Source organism: Nannospalax galili, unplaced genomic scaffold, assembly GCF_000622305.1.
Source record: "Nannospalax galili isolate Female #2095 unplaced genomic scaffold, S.galili_v1.0 scaffold746, whole genome shotgun sequence".
NCBI classification, from domain to species: Eukaryota; Metazoa; Chordata; class Mammalia; order Rodentia; family Spalacidae; genus Nannospalax; species Nannospalax galili.
The window spans coordinates 639,826-666,937 of NW_008354790.1; the positions used below are offsets into that span (position 1 = coordinate 639,826).

At 47.8% G+C, this 27,112-nt stretch overlaps 1 protein-coding gene across 2 annotated transcripts in view; it reads left to right on the forward strand.

Moving 5' to 3' along the window:
• Plxna4 (plexin A4) overlaps positions 1-27,112 on the forward strand; it is a 461,715-nt gene that overhangs the window by 421,182 nt on the left and 13,421 nt on the right. For both annotated transcript variants that reach the window (XM_017802882.2, XM_029555453.1), the window contains exons 21-29: positions 1,291-1,433; positions 4,475-4,743; positions 7,430-7,496; positions 8,253-8,399; positions 11,909-12,068; positions 21,068-21,171; positions 21,708-21,807; positions 23,279-23,469; positions 25,277-25,446. In XM_017802882.2, the coding sequence (XP_017658371.2) occupies positions 1,291-1,433; positions 4,475-4,743; positions 7,430-7,496; positions 8,253-8,399; positions 11,909-12,068; positions 21,068-21,171; positions 21,708-21,807; positions 23,279-23,469; positions 25,277-25,446 (1,351 nt within the window). The remainder of the gene's footprint in view (positions 1-1,290; positions 1,434-4,474; positions 4,744-7,429; positions 7,497-8,252; positions 8,400-11,908; positions 12,069-21,067; positions 21,172-21,707; positions 21,808-23,278; positions 23,470-25,276; positions 25,447-27,112) is intronic.

Sequence of the window (27,112 nt, forward strand, 5' to 3'; positions counted from 1 at the left end):
GGAAGGACAGGGTGAGACCAGAGTACTTACATAATGTTCATGTGTCATCTTAGCCCACTGTGCACTGGGCTTGCTCTTTGATGTCCCTAGAGCCACTTTGGGCCTGTGAATCCCTTCTGAACTTACCAAGTGTTTTGTTTTTTTTTTCCCCCCCATTCGTAAGTGTATATCAATGGAAAGAAATATTGGTTAGGCAACACCCACTGTCTGTTCTTCCTTGCTAATGTGTGTTAATACATCCTGTTCATGTATGTACATGTGTTTGCATGCATGTGTACATGTATATGTGTGTGTGTGTGTGTGTGTATGTGTGTGTGTGTACCAAGGAGAATGGCACAGGACTGGCAGCTGTGCCTCTGAATACCTCCAGTGGCAGAGGGGGCCATGTGCCCAGGATGGGGTATGATAGCTGTGACTCTCAGATGTACTACATGCTAGATTTTCCCAGGGGCCAGCTAGGGTCTTGTGGCTTTGTCCATCTGGGGCCTTGAGGTGCCCTTTTGGGGAACAGTGCTCATATGAAGATTGTAATTTGCCACCAGATAACATCACCTTGAGGTAGGCAGGACAAAGATACTCCCTGCATATCTGTGCAGAAGGAACAGATTGGAATAATAGTCCCTCTGTCCAACCCCCTTTTGGTCTCTGAAAGCTACACAGTTTAGAAATGGATGTTCAAACCCCTTTCCTTTACTGGAAGAAATTGTTCTTAACGTTCATAAAGAAACCCAGTTCAAGGGGAAACACTAGGCATAGACTCACTGCACCCTTTTGTATTTCTCTTCTTCGGCACATTCTTCAAATCAGATTCTTTCCCCTTATGACCCCAATAACATCACAGGTCTTGAGACAGCCTCACCACCTCTCTGCCATTTGAAAGACATGAGTCTCCAAACCATTTTTCTCCCATGCTAATGTAGAATCCATCCCTACTGTCCCTCTACTCCCATAGGCCTGGGTGAGGGTTTTGAATACTCCTGGAGGGATATTTCCTAAGCCTACCTTATAAGGCATCCTTGGGGGTTTCTCTGTTGTTGTTCTTCATACTTTATCCACCTTGTTTTTGAGACAAGTTCTCCCATTGGCCTGCAGCTTGTCAAGTAAGGTAGGCTGGCTGGTCAGTGAGCACTGCCATCCTCCTTTGCCACCTCCAGAACTCTGGGATTATAAGCATGCATAGCTTTCTTCACATGGGTTCCAGGGATCAAACTCATGTCTTCATGCTTGCAAGACAAGAACTTTACCAACTGAGCCATTATTCCAGGCTTCACAGGCTTCTTTTTGTTCCAGCTTTTGCTGAGCTGCAGACAGACATCCATGAGTTGACCAGTGACCTGGATGGAGCTGGGATTCCCTTTCTTGACTACAGAACCTACACTATGAGAGTGCTGTTCCCAGGGATTGAAGACCACCCTGTGCTCCGGGACCTTGAGGTAAGAAGTGATGCCCCCGCCTTGCTGATGTTAGAATAGGGGAATGTGCTAGTAGTCAGCAAGCTCAGCCCTTTCATTTGGAGGGGAGAAAGCTGGGGCTGGGGGTAGAGCACATCTTGCTCAAGATGACCTAGCTTAGGGACCCAAGCCAGTCTCTCTGCAGGAGGTGGGGCCAAGCCAGGGAGCTTTATAGCATACTTCAGGATCTTGGGAAGTATGGAACCCTTTGGGAATTGAATGGATAGAGAGGACCCTGTTCCCAGAAAAACTATGCATGTTTCCACAACCAAACACTATAGCATGTAAATGTAGGCAGTTTGTGGGCTCTGGTTTAGTAAACCACAGTATAAAGGATTTTACTACTTAGTTGGTGCTCAATAAATGTATAAGGGTATTTATCAGTTGATGCTTCCTTGGGAAAGACAAATGACACACAGGGAAGGAAGGAGAAAATGTGAATGATAAAATCCCCACTGTCTTCCTGCCAGCAGGGACCCCATCTTCTGAACGCTTTATCCCACTTACTGTCTAGCATGGTATCTGGCTTATGCATATATTCATGTTACACTTTGTTCTGAAAGGGCTTTGGAATGACTTATCAAAATAAATACCAGAGAAAGATGAAAAATAATAAACGAGGAAAGCAGACAAAATAAAAATCCTGAAGGATGATCACTAGATGTTTCTGGTCATTAAAATCTCTGATCAACTTTAAACACTTAATGTGCATTCAACCATTGGCCTTCCCAGGAGTCCTCTGAGTAGGTGAGACCATTTTACAGGTGAGAAAAGAGAGAAGCCTAGTAAAAGACCGGGACATTCAGCTGCTGGGGACAGAGCCAAGAACTGAGTCGAGGCGGTCAGACTCCAGTGTTTCTAATCCCAGCTGCAAGCTGTGTACCAGACCGTCAGTGCCCTTCAGCTGTGCCTACTTATCAGGACAGAATAGAATGTACATCTGGAATCTGTGCAATAAAACAGACCCTTTTTTCAGTTGCTACTCGGTGTTGCAGATACTGATATTGGAGGGAGTGTCCACATGGGGTCTCCTTGGGTGCAGCAGGCTATGCACCATGCCAGCACACACTGCTTGCCACAGACACACTTAGGGCACCCATGTCCCTCCAGGCTTGCTTGCTGAACGCTGCAGGTATCTGTGCATGTATGTGTATTTCCTATTCTGAGAACTCGGGTGTTTCTCTCTGAGGAAGGCTCTCCTTCACCCACCGGCTGACAGACACTGTGAGGCACTTTCAGAGACTGTAGCCGAGGGACTCACATCCTCACTGGCCGTGCACCTTTTCTACAGATATGTGTGTGCGTGGATTTAGGCATGCTCCATATACAGACATGAAGCCACTAGGTGTTTCAGGACACTCTGTCCAGCCACTGCCTTAATCAAATTCTTTGTCTTTGCGCCTCCCTCTTCCTACTCTTTTCCTTGCCTTTCATCTCTCCTCAGCCTCACTTTAATTTACATAGAACACAAGGCTTCTTGGAACACTGAAGAGCATGTGAATTCCCGGTTAAGGGGGAAAGTGATGGTGGTGAGCAGATAGATCTCTGTGTATGTGTATCACCGATGTGTGGACCGAGTGCTTCCCTTATTCACTGTTCTCATTTTAACTTCCTGCAGGGCAGGGGCCCTGGCATAAAGCAGCAGTGTAGGAAACACAGTGAGCAAGTGAAAGAATGAATGTCTGTCTGGGCTGGAGTGGAAACAGCAATCCTAGCAAGGACCATGATGCCCCATCTGTGGGCACCATAGACAATAATCTAACCATTGACCTTAGCATGTGCATATATAGTTATTTTCCTTAGTTCACTAATTTAAAATTTCATGTCAATGTAAATTGCTTTTAAGAATATAACTTTTAATCAGACCCAGGATCAATGTGTCCTTGTATTACCCTGGGGCTGTGTGAGACCCATGGATCTTATATAGATGATTTTTTTGTTGGTTTCTAACCCATCATTGCCACAGAAAATTTCTCCCTCTTGGTGTTCTTAGTGTGGAGACATCCCATTAGTGAAAGCCATGTTTCCCAACCTTTCAGCCCCTAGGATACCTGCCCATAGGCAGAAAATGGGAAGGGGGATTGTCTTGATCTGTTGGCCACCAGGTTTCATAGGGTAAGTGGACACATTTGGGGAAGGGGCTTTCCTGGCCCCAGTCACACACCAGTGCTTTAAAAACACAGAGCTATCAATCATACACTCCCAATTTTGACCCATCACTGACTCCTAAATTGTAGCCTACTGAGTTACAATTAAAATTTCCATCCAATTTTATATGCACAGACTTCAACTAAAGTGGAAAACCATTTGGTGAATAAAGAATGTTCATGGTCCGGCTTGGAGATTCTGCCTTGGGGTGCTAGAAATGCTCCTACCCTCATGGGGTCCCAGAGGCCCTAACAGAACCTGTACCCTAGAGTGTTGTGTGGATTAAATGGGCCACTATTTCCAAAGCAGTCCAAACAGTACTTGGCATAGAATAAGAGCCATATGTATATTAGCTTTTATTAACTGCATTTTGCTGATGAAGAAATTGTCAACTACTAAATGACAGTGATAGAATGCATCCCAAGCTTGACAGACTCTGGAACCATGTTCTTGACCATGGCCTACAGTACAACAGTCCTTCTCAAAGACCTGATACATCCATCTCCCTACCACAGAGGTTGCAACACAGCCCTCAGGATGTGGCTTCCAGAACACATCTGCTGGGTGTCCCTTCTACCCTCCTCCCATACCTTCAGAACTGCACTCTAGGGCACAAACCTTACTCATTGTTCCAAAAGGGCTCCCAGGAGGGCGGAGCCTGTGGCTGTCTCTAAATTGGAGGTACCGACTCACCTCTTGGCTAAGCAAATGTTGGGCACTGTGGCCTGCATAGGAAGGCCTTGGCAGCATCATCCAGGTGGCCCATAGGTACAACAGAGGTGGGGAGGAAACATTGATGATGGGTACAGGCTATTTTGTGGGGAGGTCAATTGGGCACCCAAAAGCTCATGTTAGGACCCTGAATCACTCCACAGGTCCCAGGCTACCGGCAGGAGCGTGTAGAGAAAGGCCTGAAGCTCTTCGCCCAGCTCATCAACAACAAGGTGTTCCTGTTGTCCTTCATCCGCACACTAGAGTCCCAACGCAGCTTCTCCATGCGTGACCGAGGTAATGTGGCCTCACTCATCATGACCGTGCTTCAGAGCAAGCTAGAGTACGCCACAGATGTGCTTAAGCAGCTGCTGGCTGACCTCATCGACAAGAACCTGGAAAGCAAGAACCACCCCAAGCTGTTACTCAGGAGGTAAGAGAGGTCTACAGTGGCCTGCAGGGGCCAGAGTACCCCCTACCCAGCCCAGTTCCACAATCTGGCTCACAGATCCTTCTATGCAGACCAGACAGCCTGCTAGGAGATCAGCCATGCTTTCTAGCCAGAGAGGCCTTGATCTGCAAGAGGCCAGTCCTACCATCATAAGGGTGTCTAAAACACAGTTCACCCTGTATCTGTTTTCCACTTGCCCCTGCTCTTCCACTCCCGGGATTGTGCAGCTTTCCACTAGAATTATTTCTCTGAGATCAGTTAGGCCATGCCTGGGCTCATCTAGGTTAAGAAATAGGAGAGGGCTTCAGGCTGCCCGTGGACCAGTAACAGGCACAGCATGTAGGAGACTGTTAAAAATGCAGCCACTCAGGCCCCTTCCAGACCCACTAATGGATATGCATTTCAACAAGGAATGCTTGAATATGTGTTACAATTTGAGAATCATGGATTGAAGGCCTCTTTGGGACAACTGATCCTGTGCAGCCCAACAATTATGTTCTGACCCCCACGATAAGCTCTGAATAATTTAGGAATTACTGCTGGACAGAATTGGAAGCTATATTAATTAAGTTTCCTCTTCACTATGACCAAATGCCCGGGCAAAGCAAATTAAAGGAGGAAAGGCTTATTTTGACTCATGGTTTTAAGGGACACAGTCCATTGTGGTGGGGAAGGCAATGACAGATCTGTGGTAGCATGTATCTATGAAAGTGGATGTCAGCTGATCATACCGCACAGCCAGGAAGCAGAGAAAGAATGGCAGGAAGGAGCCAGGGATATTTTACACCAAGGACCTACCCCCAGTGACCTACTTCCTCCAACTAGGCCCCACTTCTTAAAGGTTCCATGACCTTATGAAGAGTGTCACCAGCTAGAGACCCAGTGTTTAAACACATGAGCCTATGGGAACATTACATTGGAACTGTAACACATGCCTGCCAGCACACACTCCTGAAATGCACAACATGAGCCCTACTTTTACCCTGTGACTTTGCCTTTGGTAGTAAACATAGGCATTTCCATTCTATACCACTTCCATTTGAAGGGAGGCCATTTCTCCTTGAGGCTGTTATTCCAATATCTAGTCACAACACACCTGCAGTTAGAAAACCCCACGTGAAGCCCCCACATTCTGCCCTCTGCCCAGATCACTCTATCCTGCCTTTTGGACTTCTGCCCTGTGGTCTCTGAGTCTCTAGTCAGGCCTCAGTAGTGCCCACTCATCCTGGAGGGTAGATAGTCTTAGCCTTCCAAAGTGTTTTGCTTTGGGCTCTTTCTGGCACAGCAGGCATTTGCCTGCATGTTTGTAAAGAGCTGCTGCATAGAGAATCCTAAAGCTTTGGAAACAGTGAGGTAGATGGTTCTGATTCTTGTTTTACTCTCACCACACAGCCACCCACTGGCATAATTCTAGGGTTGCCACTGCTGCCAGAGCGCCTACTGAGTCTCCCCGCGTGGTCTCATGGTCTCACTCTGGGTCTCTGTCTCCCCCTTTCGTTTTGTGTTCCTGCTCCCCTGGATGCCTCTGCGCCTCTCTTCCACTTCATTCTCTTCTTTTTGTCCCTGGCTGCCCCTTCTCCCCAAACTTTTAATAGTGTTCCTTCTTTCTCCTTTTTGGCTTCACTGAATACCAGCAGCTGTCCAAATACCCGGAGGTATCAGTTAATATTTTCTGTGTCTTTAAACTAGTCAAACCTCTCTGAATGGGCTAATTTGTCTCTGGAGCTGGCCATGTTCTTAGCACAAATTTCAGTGCAAGATGCTTGCTCCAAATGGGTGCAACCCAAGCTGACAACACCACCTCTATATCTTCTTTGTCAGAAAAGAATAAGTAGATTTGAGTCGTGGCATGACTCAGAAAGGTATTCCCTGCCGTTGCAGGTTTCCCTAGAAGGAATTCCTAGAGAGTCCCAAAGTGTCTGAAAACCTTTGACAGAGGACAGTTTTGAAATCTCATGGGAGGAGTTAGGGTTCCCCTCTGTGTGCTGTCACTGCTGTGAGTCTAGGTGGGGTAACAGGCTCCATGTGGAATACCTGGCTTTTCTACTACGATCTCTTCCCCTGCTCCCTTCCCATGCCACCTTCCTTACTATCCCTTACCCAATTGCTATCATCCCCTCCTTTGGGTTTTTCGTTTTTCACATAAAGGAATTCATCAGCCCTTTTTTTTTTTTTTTTTTTTTTTTTTTTAACATTCTCTAAGGCTGTACTATCGAACAGGAGAGTTGCTGGCCATGGATGCAGACTCAAATCTCAATGCTATGAATAAAATGGATAAACTTCAACTCCTCAGATACACTGGCCACATTTCAAGTGCTCAGTAGCATCACATGACCAGGAACCACCACACTCGAAAGCATAGGTGAAGACTGTTGTAATCATTGTGAAGTTCTCTAGGACAGCACTACTGTAAACCAGAAAAACAAAACCAAAGCAAAACAAAACAAACCTATCTCAACATACGCATGTTCAGCATGTTCAGGAAGAGTCTTTCTCTCAGTCCTGGGGGTATAGCAAGGTATGAGACTCTCCTGTGCATTAGGATCATAAGACCCTGCTCAAGAATTCTAATCCACAGGATGGTAAGTTCTTTTTCACCCTATCCCGCCCACAGACTCTAACTCTCTCTTTGTCTTCTTCCCATCACTCCCTCCTTGACTGATGCCAGGACGGAGTCAGTGGCTGAGAAGATGTTGACCAATTGGTTCACTTTCCTCCTCTACAAGTTCCTCAAGGTAGGATGGGATGAGGGCACATTTCCGGCTCTGCCCTGGTTCCTGTCCTCCTGGGCCTGCCCCATTTCACTTCATACCCCCTATGCCCACTCTTGCTGGACCTGGTACTCCTAACCCACACAAAATGGAGCTCCTTGTTGTCAGGAACTACACTGAAGACTGAGTCCCACGTCTTGTCCTAACTTCAGAAACAATGTCCCCCACAGCTGATCTTCCCCCTCATGTGAGGGGTAGATGTTCCATTGAGATAGTGCCGTGTTGTTCCTAAAACTAAATTCCCATTTTAAGCTGAACACAACTCACCTGTAAGTTAATTTCCTCTTCTCTCCTACACTCCTTTCCCTCAGTCCCAGACTTATTTATGATAAGGGTCTCAGGCAAGCCAAAGATGTGCCTGCAAGATGGAAAAGCAGAGCTCTGGACTTCCAAATATGAGCTTGCTTCCTGAGGCACTCACAACCCAGAGGACCAACCTGTTTCTTGATTGGGCCTCCGGGGGGTGTTGGGAGTTGGGGGCATAAGAGGAGTTGAAAGGAGGGGAGAAAGGAAGGAAGGTAGCAAGTAGAACAGGATGGAGGAAGACCGTGGGTCCACAGAGCCAGGCTATATGCAAATCTGAAGGGTAGAGAGCTGCAGAAGAGGAAACAGGGAACGCGAGCCAGGTAGCAGGTAGAACTGGGACAGCAGCGACAGCTGGGTGGGCTCTGCACACCTGCGGTCCCAGAGCTCCACCAGCAGGTTTCTTCTCACATCCAGGAGTGTGCTGGGGAGCCCCTCTTCTCCTTGTTCTGTGCCATCAAGCAGCAGATGGAGAAGGGCCCCATCGATGCCATCACGGGAGAGGCCCGCTACTCCCTGAGTGAGGACAAACTCATTCGGCAACAGATCGAGTACAAGACCTTGGTGAGCCCCCTCGCTGCTCCCGCTCAGTTCTGGCAAGTGGACTTTGACCTCAGGGCAATCCTTCCCTATAGATGGAACAGTAGAGATGCTGAAGGAGCCACCTTTCCAGCTTTGTCCCCTGAGGATTCCTCAGTCCCCTGCTTCACCACCCTCCACTTCCTGTGGCCCATGCACCAGGGCACCCAGTGGCTTAACTATATCTCAGCAGCTCTTCAGCTGGTGCATAGATGTGGTCCCTGGAGGGACTGAAACAAGGGGTCAGGACCCCTGGCCAGCAGGGTTGGGAGTAGAGGTTATGGAGAGGTAGGAGGGCCAGCCAGATGCTCATAAAGACAGATTGGGACCCTGTGGCCAGGTGGGGAGATGCCCCCCCCAAGGACAAAGCCATTCCTAGTGGCTGGAGAGCCATCCCATCTTCCCATTCCCATCTTCCTGAGAGTCCAGGGAGTCCCAATTGCATTTGATCAGCCTCTCCAGATTAACTTCCTGTGGATCCAAAGGCACAGCCTGCAAGTGAGGCCCCTGCTTCCTTCCAGTTCCTAGATCAGAGAGGAAAGCCACAGACGTTGATTAAAATGGTAGACGTCAATTAAAATGGAAAAGATGGAACACACCTTTCCTAAAACAGGCTTGAATGGATTTAAAATGAAGACGAGGGAACACACCCTTCCAAAAATAGAGGCTTGAATGGATTTCTTAGTGAGCGAAAAGTGCCTTTAAATGTCTCGAGCCCCAATCCCCTCCATCCTTGGTCCTTTGTCATAAGCATCCACAATACCAGATGCCACATAATGAGTTGTGATCATGTTCTGCACCCTAAATTGCACCAACCTTTATTCCACAGGCCAAAAGGTTGTTAGTGCACCCAGCTGGTGTCAGGTGACAGACTAACAGAGAATGTGAAGAAATCAGAGTAGGTCAGGGCTGAGCATTCATTAAGATGGAAACATCTGGAGATGGGCAGGAAAGAACGGGAAAGATGTGGTTGATTATTTTGCCTGGAGATGGCAGGGCTGCAGGGAAAGATGTTCTTACACACGAAGGGGACACTCTATCCAGTGAGGAGGCAAGAAGATGTGCTGCGCCATGGTAGATGGAGAGGCAGAGACAGAGACTCCAGCTGAGTAGCGCAAACACAAAGTTGATGAGTACGGTGTAGGGGTGTGGGGTGGCTGGAGGAACCCCAGGAGCTTTGAGATGCTGATAGTAACCTTGTCCTAGGTGAGAGAGATAACCACAGAGGGTTACTGAGAAGCTCCAGCAGACACCAAGTGTGTCTCATTCTAGTCAAGTGTGTCCCCTAAGTATTATGTGATTAATTAGATTGCTGCTGGAACTTCAGTTAACACATCCCAGGGAGCACTCCAGTATCTACACTGTAATACCTGGGAACCTACTAGAGTGCTAGGTACGCACCTGGTTACCTGCCAGAGTGCCAGATATCCCCCTGGGAACATACTAAATGACTGGGTACCTACTGGGCTACCTGCTTGAGTGCTAGGTAGCCGGCTACCTGGGAACTTGCTGGAGTGTATGATACCTACCTGGTTACATAGTAGATTCCCCCTGGGAAGCCACTGGATGTCTAAATGTCTCCCCAGAGTTTACTAGGATGCTATATCCCTGCCTGGAAACCCGGTAGAATGCTAGATATTCCCTGGGAGTTCACTAGATGACTGGATGTCCCACGAGGAGCTTGCTAGATGGCTACATGGTCATGTGGGAGTCTGCTGGAGCACCATCCAGTTACCTGGTTGACTACTAGATGTTACCAGGCTGTCTACCAGATGCAGAATACCTAGGCTCCCTGGATCTGAATCAATACCATGTCTGAGTGGCCCTATTCACATGAATGTTTGAAGGGTACTTTCCTAGCAGAGAACGAGGGATGTGCTTCTGAGCCAAAAACCTTGTCCATCGGAGGGTTATTGCTTCCTCTCTGGAAAATCAGTCCCTGCCTAGAAGCATGCTATGGAGCTGTTGCCACAAGGACAGAGATCACCCTCAGGTTTCAGTTCCTGTTTCACACTCTCTTAGGGGAGGAAGCCCAGATAAGATCATGCTGCTGTCTGGGGGAGGCAGAGTGGCCCACCTCTGGCCAGACAGCAAGAAAGCACAAGGCAGCCAGGACGGGAGGGAGAGATGCAGAAGATTCTTAGAAAGGATGGAGTGGGTGGGAGAAGGCAGTCATGGCCACATGGCCTAGAGGTTCTGCCTCCCTCATTCTCTGCTCAGGGTATTTTGAAGGTGCTGAGTATGGTTTTACAGGTTTAGGAGATTTTTTTTTTTCTTCTTAATGGAATAAGCATGTTCCCCATTTGTGCACATAGCAGTCAAGTTGCTAATGAGAGGCAGAAGTCCAGGGCCAGAGTTCTGATTGCCACCACATGGAGCAGGAGGGGGGCTGGTGTCTGGTTCTGCAAGCCAGATGGGGCTACTGGGAAATGGTTACAGGGAGGGGCAGGGGGAGTTTAAGTTCTGTGGAGAGGCACACAGAGGGCTCAGGATCTAGGGAGCCCAGAATGGCAGGACACCTTGCTAGAGTCCCCTAATACCCAGGCTTCTCTGCCTCACTCTTATACACCTCAGTTCTTCTTGCATCCCACAGCCCCCTCCCTGTTCCACCAGGATCCACCCAGGGAACCTCCATAGCACTCACAATACAGAAAGAATAGAGTAAGAATGGCCAATGGAAAGCTTTGAACTTCTTAAAGGAAAAGTGAAGAACGTAAAGGAAGCAAAGAGCTGGTGAAGCAATTTTAAATTTCCCGCCTTTTTCTGAAGGGAGAACTAGAAGCCCTGCACTGGCTGTGACAGGTTCACAGCCAGGGAGGACTCTCAAGGGCTCTGAAACGGCAGTGTTTAAAATGCACGTTTTTATATTTAAAGAACATATTAAGCTCCTAATAGATCCAGCAGCCTCCAATCTTCCCAAAACCCTTCCTCGAACTAAAGCTGTTAAATCTTTCAAGACAGGGGTCCCCATTCTCATTAGTAGTGGGTGTGTAAGGGTGTGTGTGTGTGTGTGTGTGTGTGTGTGTGTGTTGGAGGAGCAATACGAAAGAATGACACATGGGGTGTGTGTGGGGTTTGGAAATGCTAAGGATCTGGGGCTACTAAGGGGGTACCTTCTGCATGTACACATCCAGGTGAAAGACTGTATGTGTGTGCATGCAATAATGCCTGTCCTGTTACAGACCCTGGCTACCACCCCCATGTGCTGGGACACTGTTCCCTTTGGAAAATCAAGACCTTAATGGCAGTTGTTCTGACAGAGAGTTAAGTGTTCAGTTTATACTCCTATAGTGATGTTGGAACCATGGTGATATCCTGCCTGTTTGGATAGGAGAGGGCCAGGGACCCATATAGGGACTTAGGTGAGTCACCCTGGCCCCTCCACAGTCCCTCATGGAGAGGAGGAGCCAGTCACAAAAGATCCCAGGATGGTGCTGAGGACTGGGAGCACTTCCTGGTGCCCTCACTCATTTGACCTTTCCCACCATCCCCAGGTCCTAAGCTGTGTCAGTCCAGACAATGCCAACAGCCCCGAAGTTCCAGTGAAGATCCTTAACTGTGACACCATCACTCAGGTCAAAGAAAAGATCCTGGATGCCATCTTCAAAAATGTGCCCTGCTCCCACCGGCCCAAGGCTGCAGACATGGACCTGGGTGAGTGGGCTGCCACCCAGGCCTTCTCTCATGGCCCGTCTTGGGTATTTCCTGCCTTCTTCAGTCAGCAGGAGACAGAGCTAGTCTTCAGGAAGCAGAAGGAAAGCAATGGATGGAGGGAAGCAGGCTGGAGTTGCCTTTTCAACCTGCTTGGAATTGGCGGGACGGTGGATGAACCCAAAAAGAAGAGGGGCCATAGTTTACTAGGTACCGGATTGGCAAACTTTCCTGGTAGGAAATGCCTCTGGGAGCCTTGGAATGACCGAGAACTGGGATTGCAGATGTCATATCTGAGTGAAGGGATTTAAAGGCAAAGCCTGCTCTTTTGAGTTCCTATGGCCAAGGTCTCCCCACTGTCTTTGTTCCTCCCCCCAGGCTCTCCCTCCCCTGTATGCAGTGCCTATAATTTTTGTTGAATACCCACAGCTTGAGGATCTGAGTCAGTCATGGAGGATGGAGATAGAGACTAGAGGAAAGTGAGATGTGACGGCCTGTTTCAGAGCAGGATGACATTGTGTTTGAGTGTTCCATGAAGAACTAGCATAGCCTGTATAAATAAGAGCATGCCACCCAGGGCCAGTACTTAGATCCAGCCATACTATGCATGAGTGCTTCACAGAATGTCATTTGAGGGGCATCCTCTGGAGGAGGATGAAGAATGCAATTCCAGTATCCTGAGCCATTGTAACACCTGGATATGGCTTGGTATCCCTAGATTCTTGCTGTGTGACCTTGTTCAAGTTACTTAATCTATCTGTGCCTACTCTCCTTATCTATAAGCTAGGGATAATAATAGCATCTGCATCATAGTAGGAGTTCAGCACATCAAAAGTCTTTGTGTGCCATTCTTATGCCATGATACAGAGCATGGTACTTGTACTGCAGTGTTGGCTACAGTTTTTATGAAGATGCTTCCAAGGACATTGGCTATGGCTGTTTGTGGATGGTGTACATGAGGAGTGCATTGATTCCTGACCACATGGGGGGTAGGAGGACCCCCAGAGGTCCTGAACATCCATCTGTCCTCTAAATTGGCTTCTATTAAGCCAAGTAAGACATATGGGCATCTAATTCTTTACTCAAATCCAGGGCAAGTTTTTGGTCCCTCCCCCCAGATTCTGATGCTTAAAGACCCTGAGCATCAGGAAGTTCTGCTAGCTCTATGAACTTTTTATATCCCCACTTCACCCAGTCTCTCCCACTTGGCTCTGCTGGATGCATGGGGGCATGTGCTCCGAGCTTCTGGGTCAAGGGAGAGAAGCTTGAGTGAGCACGGACCCCTTTACTTGGAGGATGTCTCTCAGAGTGTGTGGAGTACTGTGTCCATGCATGAGTCCCAGGGCACCGGTCCCTGGAGCTAGGTGGACTTGCATGTCTATATGCATTTGACTTACCCTTACTGCGGTGAGGCACCCTGCAGACTAGTGGGCCTGTGGAGCCAATGGGGGAGGAAATAGTTTCTGGAAGGAAAGGTTTTGTGCTACTCTCTCCCAGACAATCATAGGGTGGAGCACAATGGCTTGAGTAGACTAACTAGATGGTGCCCATGTTCCTTTTGTTTTATCTGTGGGCCTAGAGCAGAGCCACCCTCAGTGCCTCTGAGTCCTTATCTGTAAAGTGCGTGGGGGATATCCCTAGGGGCTGAGAAGGGATGGCAGAAAGCAGAGGTGAGAGTGCAGAGGATGTACTAAATGACAGAAAGACCACTGAGCATGTGTCTTATACTTAGAAACACCCAATCAGTGAAAAAGTGTAGCACATCTCACACCCACAGTCATGAACCATCTTGAACTGAAGTCATTTCCTGCCATTCCCTAAGAGGGAAGAAAACTTGAGACCTGCCAGAGCTGACTGGAGAGAGGCTGAGGTCTCCAGCTGCAGGCTGCAGAGACTTCTCAAGTCACCTCCCTCCATACAAGCAGACCTCCAGTGCTACAGTGCTCCCCATGAAGGCTCATGCACAGGTGCCAGAAGTACAGAGTGGTTCCCTCTGCCACTGTGGCGCTCCTGAGGCTGCTCCTGGGGGAGTCATGCCACCCTATATTAGGGAGGTTATAGCAGGGAACCAGAGGACCAGCCTCAGCAGTCTGACCTCGGGCCACATCCCATGGGGAAAGTGGTATCCTGCTTGCTTTCCCAGGGGTCTCTCTGTTCAACCCCACAGAGTGCTTTCCTTAAAGTTTCCTTTTTGTTAATTAAAGCCAGTCTTTGAAGCAGCCTCCAAACTCTAGGCTTCTTCAGTCCAAACCCAGGTTGCAAAGAAAGGAAAATGAGGTCTCCTCAAAGACTCAAATGTCACTTCTGTACCTTGCCCTATGGGGAGAGGGAGGTGAGGTGAGTTGTCCCTTTCATGTAGGTGAAAGTCCTTTGAAAGCCTAAAGCCATGTATAAAGAAAGATGTCTCTATTACCACAAATTAATCTATACCAAGGGTCATCTGACACACAGACTGGGTTAGGTCCACTCATCCTGTGCTGGGCAGAACCAAAACAACAGAGCACCATTTCCTACAACCTCCTCCCACCATAGAAGGTATCTGGTGCAGACTGCCTCCCTTCCCCAGATGACCAGTTCCTGTCTCAGACTAGCTCAAAAGGAAGCAGTCTAAATGGCTTCTGTCATCACCCCCCCAAAAATCCATCCCAGCTCACTCCCTGCCTAGCGTGAATTAGGCTTTCATCTTCCCAGCAGCCAGGTCTGCAGCTCCTGTGCCCAGCATGTCCACTCATGGCTGCTTGGATCAGCATTCTCCTAACACTCACTTTTCCCCCATGTGAGCCTTTTCTAGGCATTATGAGACCCATAGGAGCAGCTTGCTTGGCAGGAATCTGTAGGCAGAGCCAATATTCCATTGTACAGTGGTATAGCCACACATCCATACAGTGTTCTGTGGCTCACTATCAACACAGTATTCAATAAAGTACAGGAGATCCTCATCACTTTAGGATAAAGTAGACTTTTGACTTGGCCTGACTATAGGTACTCTAATGACTTTAAGCTGAGCTAAGCTAGGAGGCATTTTTACTTAACAAATGTTCCACTTAGGATGGGTTTATCTGGACATAACTCCATTGTAAGGTGAGTTTCTTTCTATCTTGGTCTCAGTCTCTGATTCACTCTCTCTCTCTCTCTCTCTCTCTCTCTCTCTCTCTCTCTCTCTCTCTCCCTCCCTCCACCCCTCCTTCCCTCTCTGACTCTGTGTCTCTCTCTGTCCCGCTCTCTCTCTGTCTCTCTGTATGTGTGTGTGTGTGCATGTGCGTGTGCATGCGCACATGCGTATGTGTATGCACATTTCTTTGAAGGAGCTGACCATGTAATTTTTCCAGCTGACAAGCCCAAAATCTGCAGAGTACATTGGCAGGATAGAGACCCAGGGAAGAGCCCAAAATCATCGCTTACAGAATTCCCTCTGGCTTAGGGGTGGTCAGCATTTTGTTTCCTGCAGACCTTTAGCTGACTGGATGAGGCCCAACCACATTAAGGAGAACAGTTTTCCAAGCCTATGCATTTTAAATGTTGTTGTAGTATACCCATACCTCACACAAGTACACAGAGTAATGTTCCACCAAGTAATCTGGGCAGCAGGGCCCTACCAAGTTGACATGAAATTCACCATCACAGGGCCCAAAGCAGAGGATAAAGGTCTGCCTTGGTTATAGGTTGTTGGGATATATGAAAGATATTTACAGATGCTATGAGAGTGTGGGGCTCTCAAAGCACAGTATCCAGGTGGCACCCTACCCTGCATGGATGTGCTGGCTCCATCAGTTCACTGCAGTTGGGTATCTGGGCAGGGACCTACTTGCATCTCAACTCTTCAAACACCTGTCCAACATAAGAGCCCACCTGTTGCAAGCTCTATGCCAAAGCACAGTGCCTAGAAGTTTGTTGCTTCTGCGCATGGTAGCAGAGGCAGGACATTTTCTCTCCGAGCTAAGGCACACATTTTCACCCCCTTTACTCCCCAGAGGAAACCACTGCTGCTGTTGAACTCCTTTGCACAAGTAGAGAATCTATAGCTCAGAGAGGCACAGTGCCTGGATCCATATCACACAGCGGAGAGGTGGAGAGAGGACCATTTCCTTCCACAGTCTCCCCTGCAAGCCTTTTTTTCCTCCCTCTACTACTACTGGTGACCTCCAGAGATTCCTCTGGTTTAAGCAAATGCTCTGTCAACAGCCCCCAGGACTCCACCACCCCCTCTCTGTCTTGCTGAAAGGATATATTTTTTTTCAAATAAGTAATTCCTGTATACAATAAAAAGATACACTATCTTCTGAATGAAATATAAAGAGTTCACAGCAGCTGTCTCCCCGGTTTGCATTTTCTGCCTGGTGATGGGAAGGACAGATAAAGATAATGGGATTTCTTCTTTTTTATTTCACCTCCCTCTCTCCCTGGAAGGTGGAATATAAAAAATTGGATCATGAGTATGCCTGTCCTTTGTGCTTGGTGCCTGGAGCAGGGCATGGGAGAGAAAGAGGTCTCAGCCAGCAATTTTCCCCTGGTGCCATTTATATGAATACCAGGGTCACCTTTCCTCCTCCCCATGGCCACCACCTGAGTGTTTAACTCTTCTTTGACCCAGCACACTGCCTGAAGCAAAACCATGTTCAAGAACATCTACCGAAGCCAGGGCTGGTGGCACTGGCCTATGATCCCAACTGTGGAGAGGGCTGAACCAGGAAGATCACAAGTTCAAGGTGTGCCTGGACTACAGAGTGAATTTAAGGCTTACAAGACAGCTTACAAGACAGTGTCTCAAAATTCAAAAACAAAAGAGAGCTTGGGATGTAGTTCAGGAGTACCGTACTTGCCTAGCATGCAAAAGACCCTCTGCTCAATACTTATCACTAGAGAAAAAGAAAGAAAGGAAAAAGTCTACCCAGTGAGCGGTAGCCAGGCTTTCCTTTGCATTCCCAGCTTTCTCCAAAGAGCAAAGACTAGATGGCGCAGGGCGCTTTACAGTTTATAAGACAAGGATGCATTTCTGTTTTGTAAATTACTTCTTTTAAGCATTGCATTTACTTTGTACTTGAGAACGTGCTGTCACTATAATGTCTCCTCTTTAAAAAAGTAGTTTTAGATGGTCACCTCTCCCATACTGGCTCAGTTTTCTTACCCTTTCCTGTGGTTTTTCAAAGTTCTAGGAATGGAACCCTGGACCTTACACATGTTAGGCAAGGACTTTATATACCCTCAGACCTCTTTTTGCTTTTTATTTGGGGGCAGAATCTTCACTAAGCTGCCCAGGTTGGGTTGAAATTCACTCTGTAATCCGAGAAGACTTTGAACAAGCAGTCCTCTTGGACCAGACTCCTGAGTCACTAGGATATCCTTACAAGCACAAAACCAAGCCAGACTTTTAACCTTTTAAGCAGTCACTCTGACCCTCTCATAACTTCAAAATGTGCCTGCGGTCCTTGCCCTAGACACGTCAGAGTAACCAGGTGTGGGGGGAATTAGGGCCCTCGGCCGGGACTTCCTTGGGCTTACCTGCTCACAGGTAGGCCGAACAGAATCTGGCCTCCTCTCCCAACCTCTCATGGGTTCTGTGTGACAGGATGCTGTGGGGTTCTACAAATCTGCTGCAGAACCCAAGATGAGAAAGGGTGGCCTGGTGTGAAAGTAGAGGTACTGTTGTGAAGTGAGACTTACTTGGTACCCTGAAAATGGATTCTTTAGGCTCTGCCTATTCTGGTACAGTCTCCTTCCTGCCTCGCCTCTCAGCATAAGCTCATGAAGACTTCCATGATGTGAATGGTCTGAGGAGAGGTAGCTATAGGAGAGCTGGTCTCAGGGCTATGGCAAAGCATGGAGGATCCATGCTTAGAGTGAAATATGAGCTGTGCTTGCATCTGTGCGTGCATGTACGTGTGCATGCCCATATGTCTGTCTGCCTGTAGGCAACTCTGCAAGGGTCAGAACTGCTGAGGTGCTGTGGGCCCTGGGGATGATTTGCTTCTCACTGTGGCACCTGCTGCTGAGTAGAGGATTCTCCAGGAGCTGGGCTCCTCATGTCCTCAGAGGCAGAATCCTCTTCCAGGTTCTCTTCAGGCAATTCCCTCCATCCAATAAGCCCAGCTTCCCACCACCGACTATGCACTTCCTCGACACATCTTCCAAAAACATCTCCAAGAGCTTCTGGCCCATGTCCTGAACACTCCTGTGATCTGCGCCCTGTCCCTCACCCTCTGTATCACGCCATCACTTTTCTTCCTTGGACAGCCTTCTTTCAGGGCTTCCTGCTCCTGTTGCTCTAAGGCTGGCCTCTCCCCTCACCATTCCCCAACCCCGTGGTCTTCAGCTCAACCCCACACACCATGGCTTGGCCTGCTGGATCTTGTGAACATCTTCTAATCCCCAAGGATCCCTCCACCCTTCATTCCAACCTTTTCCCATCAGGTCTCATTCATACTCATGGATCTCTAAGTCTCACACAACTGCTTCCTTTGGACCTGAACACCAGTCCCTTATCAGGCAGGCAGGCATGTACTGTGATATGCTGCCCACACAGGGCAGCCCTCTCCCATCCATCTGGCTCTTCTCTCTCCTCTGTGAGAACAAACTCATCAAGCAGTAGAACATTCAGAAAGCGAGCCCAAATCCACACACATTTTCTTGAGGCATTCCAAAGACATAAGAAACTTAATATTTATTTAATAAATGACTGCGTGAATGAAAAAAAAAAAACAAATGAATGGAGGGGACCCAATGAGACTCAGATATGAGTGACAATGGGGCTCTTGGCGCCTTCAGAATCAGAGTTTTCAAAATGGCGACACATGGAACAGTATATAGGTGTGAAGACAAAAGCCAGAGCTAGCTTCTGTCAGGATAGGATAGAAGATTGGTCAGTGTGGGTTGATGTGGAAGTGGATCCAGCTAGTGGGGTTAATACAGAGACCCTGGCCAAGGAGGGTAAGCCCTGGGGAGCAGGTTTCCTTGTGACCTATCTAAAGTCTGTCTGGAATGCAGGGTTGTCTTCCAGCTGTGCCCCACATTCTCTTGCATCTGGGGTTCTGCTGTGTAGACTATTGGTGGCCCTTGCTTCTTTCCCACAAGCCCCATGAATGGAGCTGCCAACAGCAGCTACCCATCCCCCAGACTTTCTTCTATCAACATTGGACTGGGATGGTATGAAATTTCATTTTTTTAAACCTTTCCAACAGTCCAGAAAGAAGCACATGGCAAGCCCATCCCCCAGACTTTCTTCTATCAAAATTTCATTTTTTTAAACCTTTCCAACAGTCCAGAAAGAAGCACATGGCAATTTTTCTGTGTAAGAAACAGCAAAAATAATAGGCTTAAGAGCGCTAAAAGCAAGGCTAAGTGTTCCCTTTGATTCCACCTCATGATCCTTATATTGGTATTTGGGGAGACATCCCTAACTGTTTGAGATCAAAAGACAATAGTTGCTACCTCCTGGGTATCCACAGAGTCTCCTGTCAAAGCAGGGAGACTGGCTCGGGGCTGCAAGACTGGGCAACATGGAGGCCTCTTCCTGAAACCCCCAGTCCTGTGACCAAGCATTGACATCAGTACGAGTGTATGTCCACTTGCTCACTGTCCAGTATCTTGGCCATGGGGAAAACATGGTCATCCCATCAGCATGACAGGCCCAAGTAAAACAGCCTGTCAGACTCCCAAAGCTTCAAGGGCGATGTTTAGTAGAGACTGGCGCATGCCAGCATCAGTCTGGTCATCGTTCAGGGTTCAGATCCATCCTTTCCCCACCCTTCCTCACACTACTGACACATAGTTGACCCTAGCCATGGCACACAAAGGAGGGAGGAACTGTACTTTTTATGCCACACATGGGGCCACAAGGGAACTCACAGCCTGACCTCGGCAGGAAGAAAACAAAATGGGCACTTTTCACATGTGTCTCTGGGGTCTATAGGAAAAGCTCCCTGGCAGGCCAAGCAGGCAGGGTCATACAAGGGATGCCCACATCTACAAGCACTCAGAGCAAGCCCAGTGTACTCTGCAGGGCTCAAGAACACCAGAAGCTGGGAGCCAGGGAGCAGGGTCTCAGCTGCCTGGGAACCAGATTGCCAGCTTCTTGGCTGGGACACACGTTGTGTTTGACTTTAAGAGACGGTTTTTCCTTTACGGTGTGTACTCATGAAAATGGTATGTATGTATGCAAGAACATGTGTAAGCATAAACAGGTGAGCTGCCATGCACATACACTTCCCAGTGTGTATTTCAAGACTGTAATGTGTCCTTTGCCCTCTACACATGATCTGTGTTAAGTAGGATGATGTTTTCTAGCTGATGAGAAGCAGTGCTCTTTATTCTTTGTGTATATATGTCCCTCAGATCGGCCTTGGGGTAAAGGTACTGGTGAGGAGAGGTGAGGATGTAAGTATATATCTATATTAAAATAATGACGTGCTGACTACGTAACAAGATGGATATTATCCACAACAGCTTTGTGGGTGTGAGAGTATTTCAGGATGTGAGAATGGTCCAGACGCTTTTGCCCAGTTCTCTTCCAAGGGTGAACACCTCCCCCTGCAAGACACACCAAAGGAACAGGTGTGGGGCTACAGAGAGTTAACCTGCAGGAGAGATTTCACCAGCTCCTGGGCTTTCCAACCTAGACAGCAAGTGGTGCGCTGTGACGGTGCCACCCACATTGCCAGTGCTTTGCTAAGTGCTTCATGATTCGTTGAGTCGTCATTTTTCACCTCATGTGCACAGAGTATATGTTTCTTGAAGATGTGGATGCTCACAGCAAACAGGTGCAGAGAAGACAGATGGTGTTATCCTTATTATTTTTCTTTTACATGATGTGTTGGGTTAGGAACAGAACTGAAGCTCAGGGCCTTTCTGCCTTGAGAACAGCTACACTCGTCCTCTTGGCATCCTGGAACTGGTCTGTCTGTGCACATGTCCTTGAGATGGCACTGTATGGGTACCTACACAGGACACTGAGGGTGCTTCCAGGAGGGCCCAGAGGACCTCTCTGAGTGCCACTACTTTCCCTACAGAGTGGCGACAAGGAAGTGGGGCAAGAATGATCCTGCAGGATGAGGACATCACCACCAAGATTGAGAATGACTGGAAGAGACTCAACACACTTGCCCACTACCAGGTGAGCTGAACAGGGAAGGTAGGAGCTGGCCAAGCAGATGACCATTTCCCTAGGAGTGTTAGGTCTTGAATTACAGTCATCCAGAGCTAGATACCAGCTCCCAATGCATTCCTCACCAACAGTCCATGTTCCTTGGTGACCCAAGGGGAAATTATGTCACTCAGCTTCTGGCCTCTTTGGAGATAGGGTGTGGCATGCATGTTTCCTTCAGGGTGTAAACAAAGTCCCCCAAGGATCCTTGCTTAGAAGGCTTTCTGGGCCTTTATGGCTGGGTGATCTCCAAGCCTCAGGAGGGAGAAGGTAAAGGAAGAAATCATGCCAGAAGTTGCCCCATACAAAAGCCACAAAATAGAACACTGCTGATACTCAGATCTGTGACTTGTCTTATCCAAAGGAAAAACAGTAGCCTCCAAAACCCCATGTTCCCAGCAAGATGCTACTTGTCTCTTAGGCCCCAGTTAATCCTAACTTGTCCTTATTTCTGGGAGGGGTGGCAGAGTTTCAATGCCCAGTCCTTAGAAGCCTTTTCTTTGTAGGTGCCAGATGGTTCTGTGGTGGCTTTAGTGTCCAAGCAAGTGACAGCTTATAATGCAGTGAACAACTCCACAGTCTCTAGAACCTCAGCAAGTAAATACGGTAAGATTTCATCAGACTGAGGGGAGGAAGGATGTGGGGGTGAGGATATCCTGAGCCACTGTTGTCTTGTCATCAGATGCATGGACTGGGATAGAAGATCAAGTCGGCTGAGCTTCAGAGAGATCTAGGCTGGGGTAGAGGTGCCTGATTCCAATCACTAGCTCTGAGGCAGAAACATAAACTTCATCTGCAAGCTAAGGACAATGTAGAGTTGGAGAAATAGCTCTGTTGTTAAAGTGCTTGCTATGCAAGCATGAGGACCTGAGTTCAACCCCCAGAACCTATGTATAAATACCAGGCATGGGAGTGTTTGCTTGTCATCTCAGCTCTGGAGAAGTGGAGGTAGATGGATCTCTGGAGTTGGCTGGCTAGTCAGCTTAACCTCCTTGGTGAGGAGAGCGCTGTCTCAAGAAACAAAGTAGATGGTACAGGAGGAATGACATCCAAGGTTGACTTTTGGCCCCCACGTGTGTACATACACATACCCACCTGGACACACACACACACACACACACACACACACACACACACACAAATCTAACCTTCAGGAATGTCTTAAAGTCTGTCTTTCTTTCCCTCATCATTTCACATCAAGTTCACAACAGTCTAGTGAATTATTATTTGCCTTATTATTCAGATTGGCAAATTATAACTCAGAAGTATAGAGGATAGACGACTGGCAAAAGTTGCACCTTTATTATGCAGCAATATGAAGGGGCGGGCCCAGGTCTAAGGCTTTGGAGTGGAGGAGAATGGGTGTTGGATATGGAGTGGAAACTCCAGAACTGCCCTGATCTGCTGCTACCTTTGCTTGAAGGTCACCCAAGCAGAGACACTCTTGTAAGTAAGCAGGGTTTATATAAATGACAAACATCATAGGACAATGCGACTCTTAAAGAGGTAAACATCGCACATGTGAGGTAAACATGGCACATGTGCACAGTAGGACATGGTCCTCTGCCTGTTCCCATTTCATCAAACCTCAAAACATGCAGGAGGTTCAGCAACCAAGTGGGAAGAAGTGGCCTGGGCCAGAGGATGGTGAAGGCAGATACCTCTGTGAGCCCTCAACTGATCAACATTCACTACGAGAGACAAGCTACCTATTCTTAAATGTGCCCTTAATTGGCAACACCAAGGATATGCTACAGGACTTAAAAACACCTACAAAGAAAAGTCTAAAAGAAGTACAAGTCTATATTTCCACAAATTGAATAATTAAAGGTTGACTCAATGCCAAGTACAGGAAGGGGAGGGCAGCCCGAGTGGGTGGAATTTGCTACAGAGAGTTCCTGGAGGTGGCAGGAAAGACATCTGCATTTCAGGGAATGTGCCACACTGAGGCAAGGTAATGGTGCCAGTCAGTGAGTGGCAGGAAGGATCAGACAGTAGTGGCCTTGGCTGGGGACAGGGGTGTGCCATGAGTTACCAGATAGATAAGACATGTTGGTTATGGTCTTTGCATTGGCAGAAAACATGATCAGGTACACGGGCAGCCCTGACAGCCTCCGCTCCAGAACACCCATGATCACCCCTGACCTGGAGAGCGGAGTCAAGCTGTGGCACCTGGTAAAGAATCATGAGCATGGGGACCAGAAGGAGGGAGACCGGGGGAGCAAGATGGTATCTGAGATCTACCTGACACGACTACTGGCCACAAAGGTATGGGGAATGAGACCAGGGTGAAGTATGTGTATGTGCAGGCGAAGGGAAGGGGCTTCATGTGCCTGCCAAAATGCTAGGGCTAAGGAGATGGCTCTTGGGGGAAGTGCTTCCCACGAGAGCATGAGAGCCCAAGTTCAATCCCATGAAACCCAAATTAAAAATCAAAGCAAGACTGCATAGTGACATGCACCTATGATCTTAGTGCTGGGGAGGCAGAGATGGGATAATCTCTAGGGTCTGCTGGTCAGCAAGTCTAGCTGAACCAACAAGCTTCAAGTTCAGTAAGAAACCCTTCCTCAAATAAATAAATGTGGAATGTAATTGAGGAAAACACTCCTGACATTGCCTTCTGGCTTCCACATAGACTTGCACACAAATGCACACACATCTGCACACATGCATGCACACACACACACACACACACACACAATTGCTAGGGCTAACACACACCTAGTAACTAGGAACTGTGCTCCAGCCCTTTCTATTTTGCACTCATAGCAAGCACTGACATGAAACCTGGGACTCCTCAGGATGGAGCCTCAGAATCCTGCTCAACCCAGCACTCCAGGCAGATTTCATCAGACTTGAGTCAGCATGAAATCTAAAGTTGTATTCTTTTTTTAATTTATTTTTGCACATTTCACATACATTTTGATCATATGTAGACACCTTCCCTATCTGTACCCTCCCTCAATATCCCCTGTCCAATTTTATCTACTCTGTTATATATATGAAGGCCTATGGAGTCAAATTTGTGTCCTCAAACCCCGTTCAGTATGGGTCCATCGCCTGGAGCCTTGTTAACCTGTCATACCCTTAAAGAAAACCAATGCTCCCTCTCCTAGAAGTTATCAACTATGAGCCCATAGTTTCTCAGCTAGGATTGGGGTTTCTTGCCTATTTCCCCATTTTTATGCTGGGTTTTTGTCTGGTTTAAGCTTACATGGATCTTATGCATGCTGTCGCCATTGCTCTGAGTTCATATGAATGACTGCCCCACTGTCTGGAGAAGTCTGTTTCCTTGTAGTCATCCACCACCTCTGGTTTTTACAGTCTTTCCACCCCTTCTTCTGCAATGGTCCCTGAGCCTTGGGTGGCAGAGGTTTGATATAGGTGTCCTATTCAGGAATAAGCACTCTATAGTCTGTTATTCTCTGGACATTGAATAATTATTCTTACTTTCTTAATGACCTTTCTCAGATACACAGACCCTGCTACATCTAATCCAGTTCTCCTACCACTTCTTATGGAAGCATCCCTTGTTCTCGGGGGGTACCCCACATCATTGCTAGGGATGGAAGTTAGAACTCTATCCATGCCTTTGAAGGCACCATTTCTAATCCTGGTGTTGGAGATGCCATGCCTATGGTTTCAGCCTTTCTCTCTGGAGCCCTGATTCACTGGGCTCTCTGTGGACACAGATGAGTAATTGGTCATTTGCCAGTGTGGATAATGTCCAGACGGAACCACAAGATTATGTTTGTCAGCTCTGACCAAACATGCTCATTAGCATTTGTGAAAAATGCCATAACAGCATTGGCAGAAAAACCAAATGCTAGGCCTGGCAGAGGAAGGTGGCTCAGGCCCTGTTGTCTGTGTTCTGTCTACTGTCTGTGTGCAGGGGAAAGTTAGAGCTTCCAGAGACCATTGAAAGAGGGAAAGGCATGGTGTACTATACCTCCCGATGTCACTGTAAACAAAGCGGGCAGAACATGGATGTCCTTTGTTCTGCTCCTGAAGTAGTTTTTTAAACCCCCCTGAGCAGTGTAGTTAGAGCCAGATCTGAACATATCCCCCTCTCCAGGGCACACTGCAGAAGTTTGTGGATGATCTGTTCGAGACCATCTTCAGCACAGCCCACCGAGGCTCTGCCCTACCCCTGGCCATCAAGTACATGTTTGACTTCCTGGATGAGCAGGCTGATAAGCATGGGATCCATGACCCTCATGTCCGCCACACCTGGAAGAGCAACTGGTAAGTGATGAGTGGGACAGGCATATCTGGAGAGTACAGTAACCTGTCTGCCCAGGCCTAAGTCCTGGTGACAACTTTTCTGGAGATGAGCTGGTCATTGTCTACTTCCCAGCAAGGCCTCCACGAAACCTCAGTCTCTGTTCCTCCCCAGCCTCTTACTTCCCTCTTTTCAAATCTGTTTATGCATATTCATTTCCAGTCAGACATTCAGTCAACAAACATTTATTGGACCAATTCAAAGAGTAAAAAATAGTATGTGCCAATGTCATAGCCAAGCCACTCTCATATCCAGGGACCTACTGGGTATGGGACATTGTGTTCAACACTGAGGATCCTAGACTCATCAGACAGAGCCCTTTTCCTCAGTGAGCTGAAAGATGAGGGTATGGGACAAGAGAGACAGCTGTCAGTACACAGACAAATACCAGCATAGAAGATGGTGTCCTACAGGATCACAGAGCAGCTGCATCTCATGGCATCTTGTCAGCAGAGTTTTAAGGCACATGTAGATGGCACCCGGATGAACAAGGAATGTTCCAATTTCATCCAATAATCTGCTCTTTTCCCTTTTCACAAACTCCTTTCCAAGAGCTGTCCAGAAACACTTTGTCTTTCCTGGAGGCTGTAGGAGTCTCTAACTACTAATGACACTCTACATGTCTCCACTGTGGTCCCTTCTCCTTTTAATACAGTATCCTCCCCATCATCTGAATATAGTATTTCATCTTAGGTTGAAATTGTAAGACCAACCATCAGAATTCAACACAGAGTACAGAACCATACACAAAGTGAGGCTCAGGAAATAGTGATGAAATGTGGGCTGCCATGGCCTGTTTCAGAGTCCTACCTTAGGTAAAGCTGGCTGCTGTTCAGACCCATTCAATCCAAAGCTGCTTCCCGGTCACCTTTATGCATTCCGCATTCAGGCCACTCTTGTTCAGTTATTTTTTCCAAACAGCACAGGCTTGGTACCCAGCACTACCACTGCTAGGACTGGCAAGTTTCCAGAGCACAAGTAGGCACCCTGATGCCTAGCTGGGGACCCAGACCTGAACACCGAGGAGGCAGAAGTCAGCCTGGGCTGCTGATGCTATTTTCTGAGATGTGCTCTGACTCTCCCCTCCTCCACTCACAGAGGAGCACTCCCTGTGGGGATGGGAACACCAGCCCAGGCAGAGGCTCAGCCCATGCCTCAGAAGAGTTTATGTCATATTAACTATGTTGGAGTCCTTCCCAGCTTTCTAAAGTGAGGACCCTAGAATCTGGTTTCCACCCTGTGTAGCTATTCTGGTGAGATAGTTTCCTCCTCTTTAAATCCTGCCAGTATGACTCTTGGGTGGTATCTGAGGGGCAGTGCCAGCTCTGAGTCTGCATTTCTGTCCGTGAATCTTACCAATTCCCCCACCTTCATATGAGACAAGTTCTCTGCCCAGTCTTTCTCTTGGCTTTGTCCAGGGAGCGCTGGTCCCTTACACAGCACCCCTAAGTGCCAGCCCTCTTTATGCCCTCCCAAAGACTCAGGTGCTGCACATATAGAAACAGACTGGATGATGGAAAACCAGGAAAGTGGGTAACTACACCAAGTTCAAGATCTCTCAAAGGGCATCTCTTGATGCTGGCCTGTCCCCATGCTACCTTGGACAAGATGAAGTCAGAAAAGATGAGC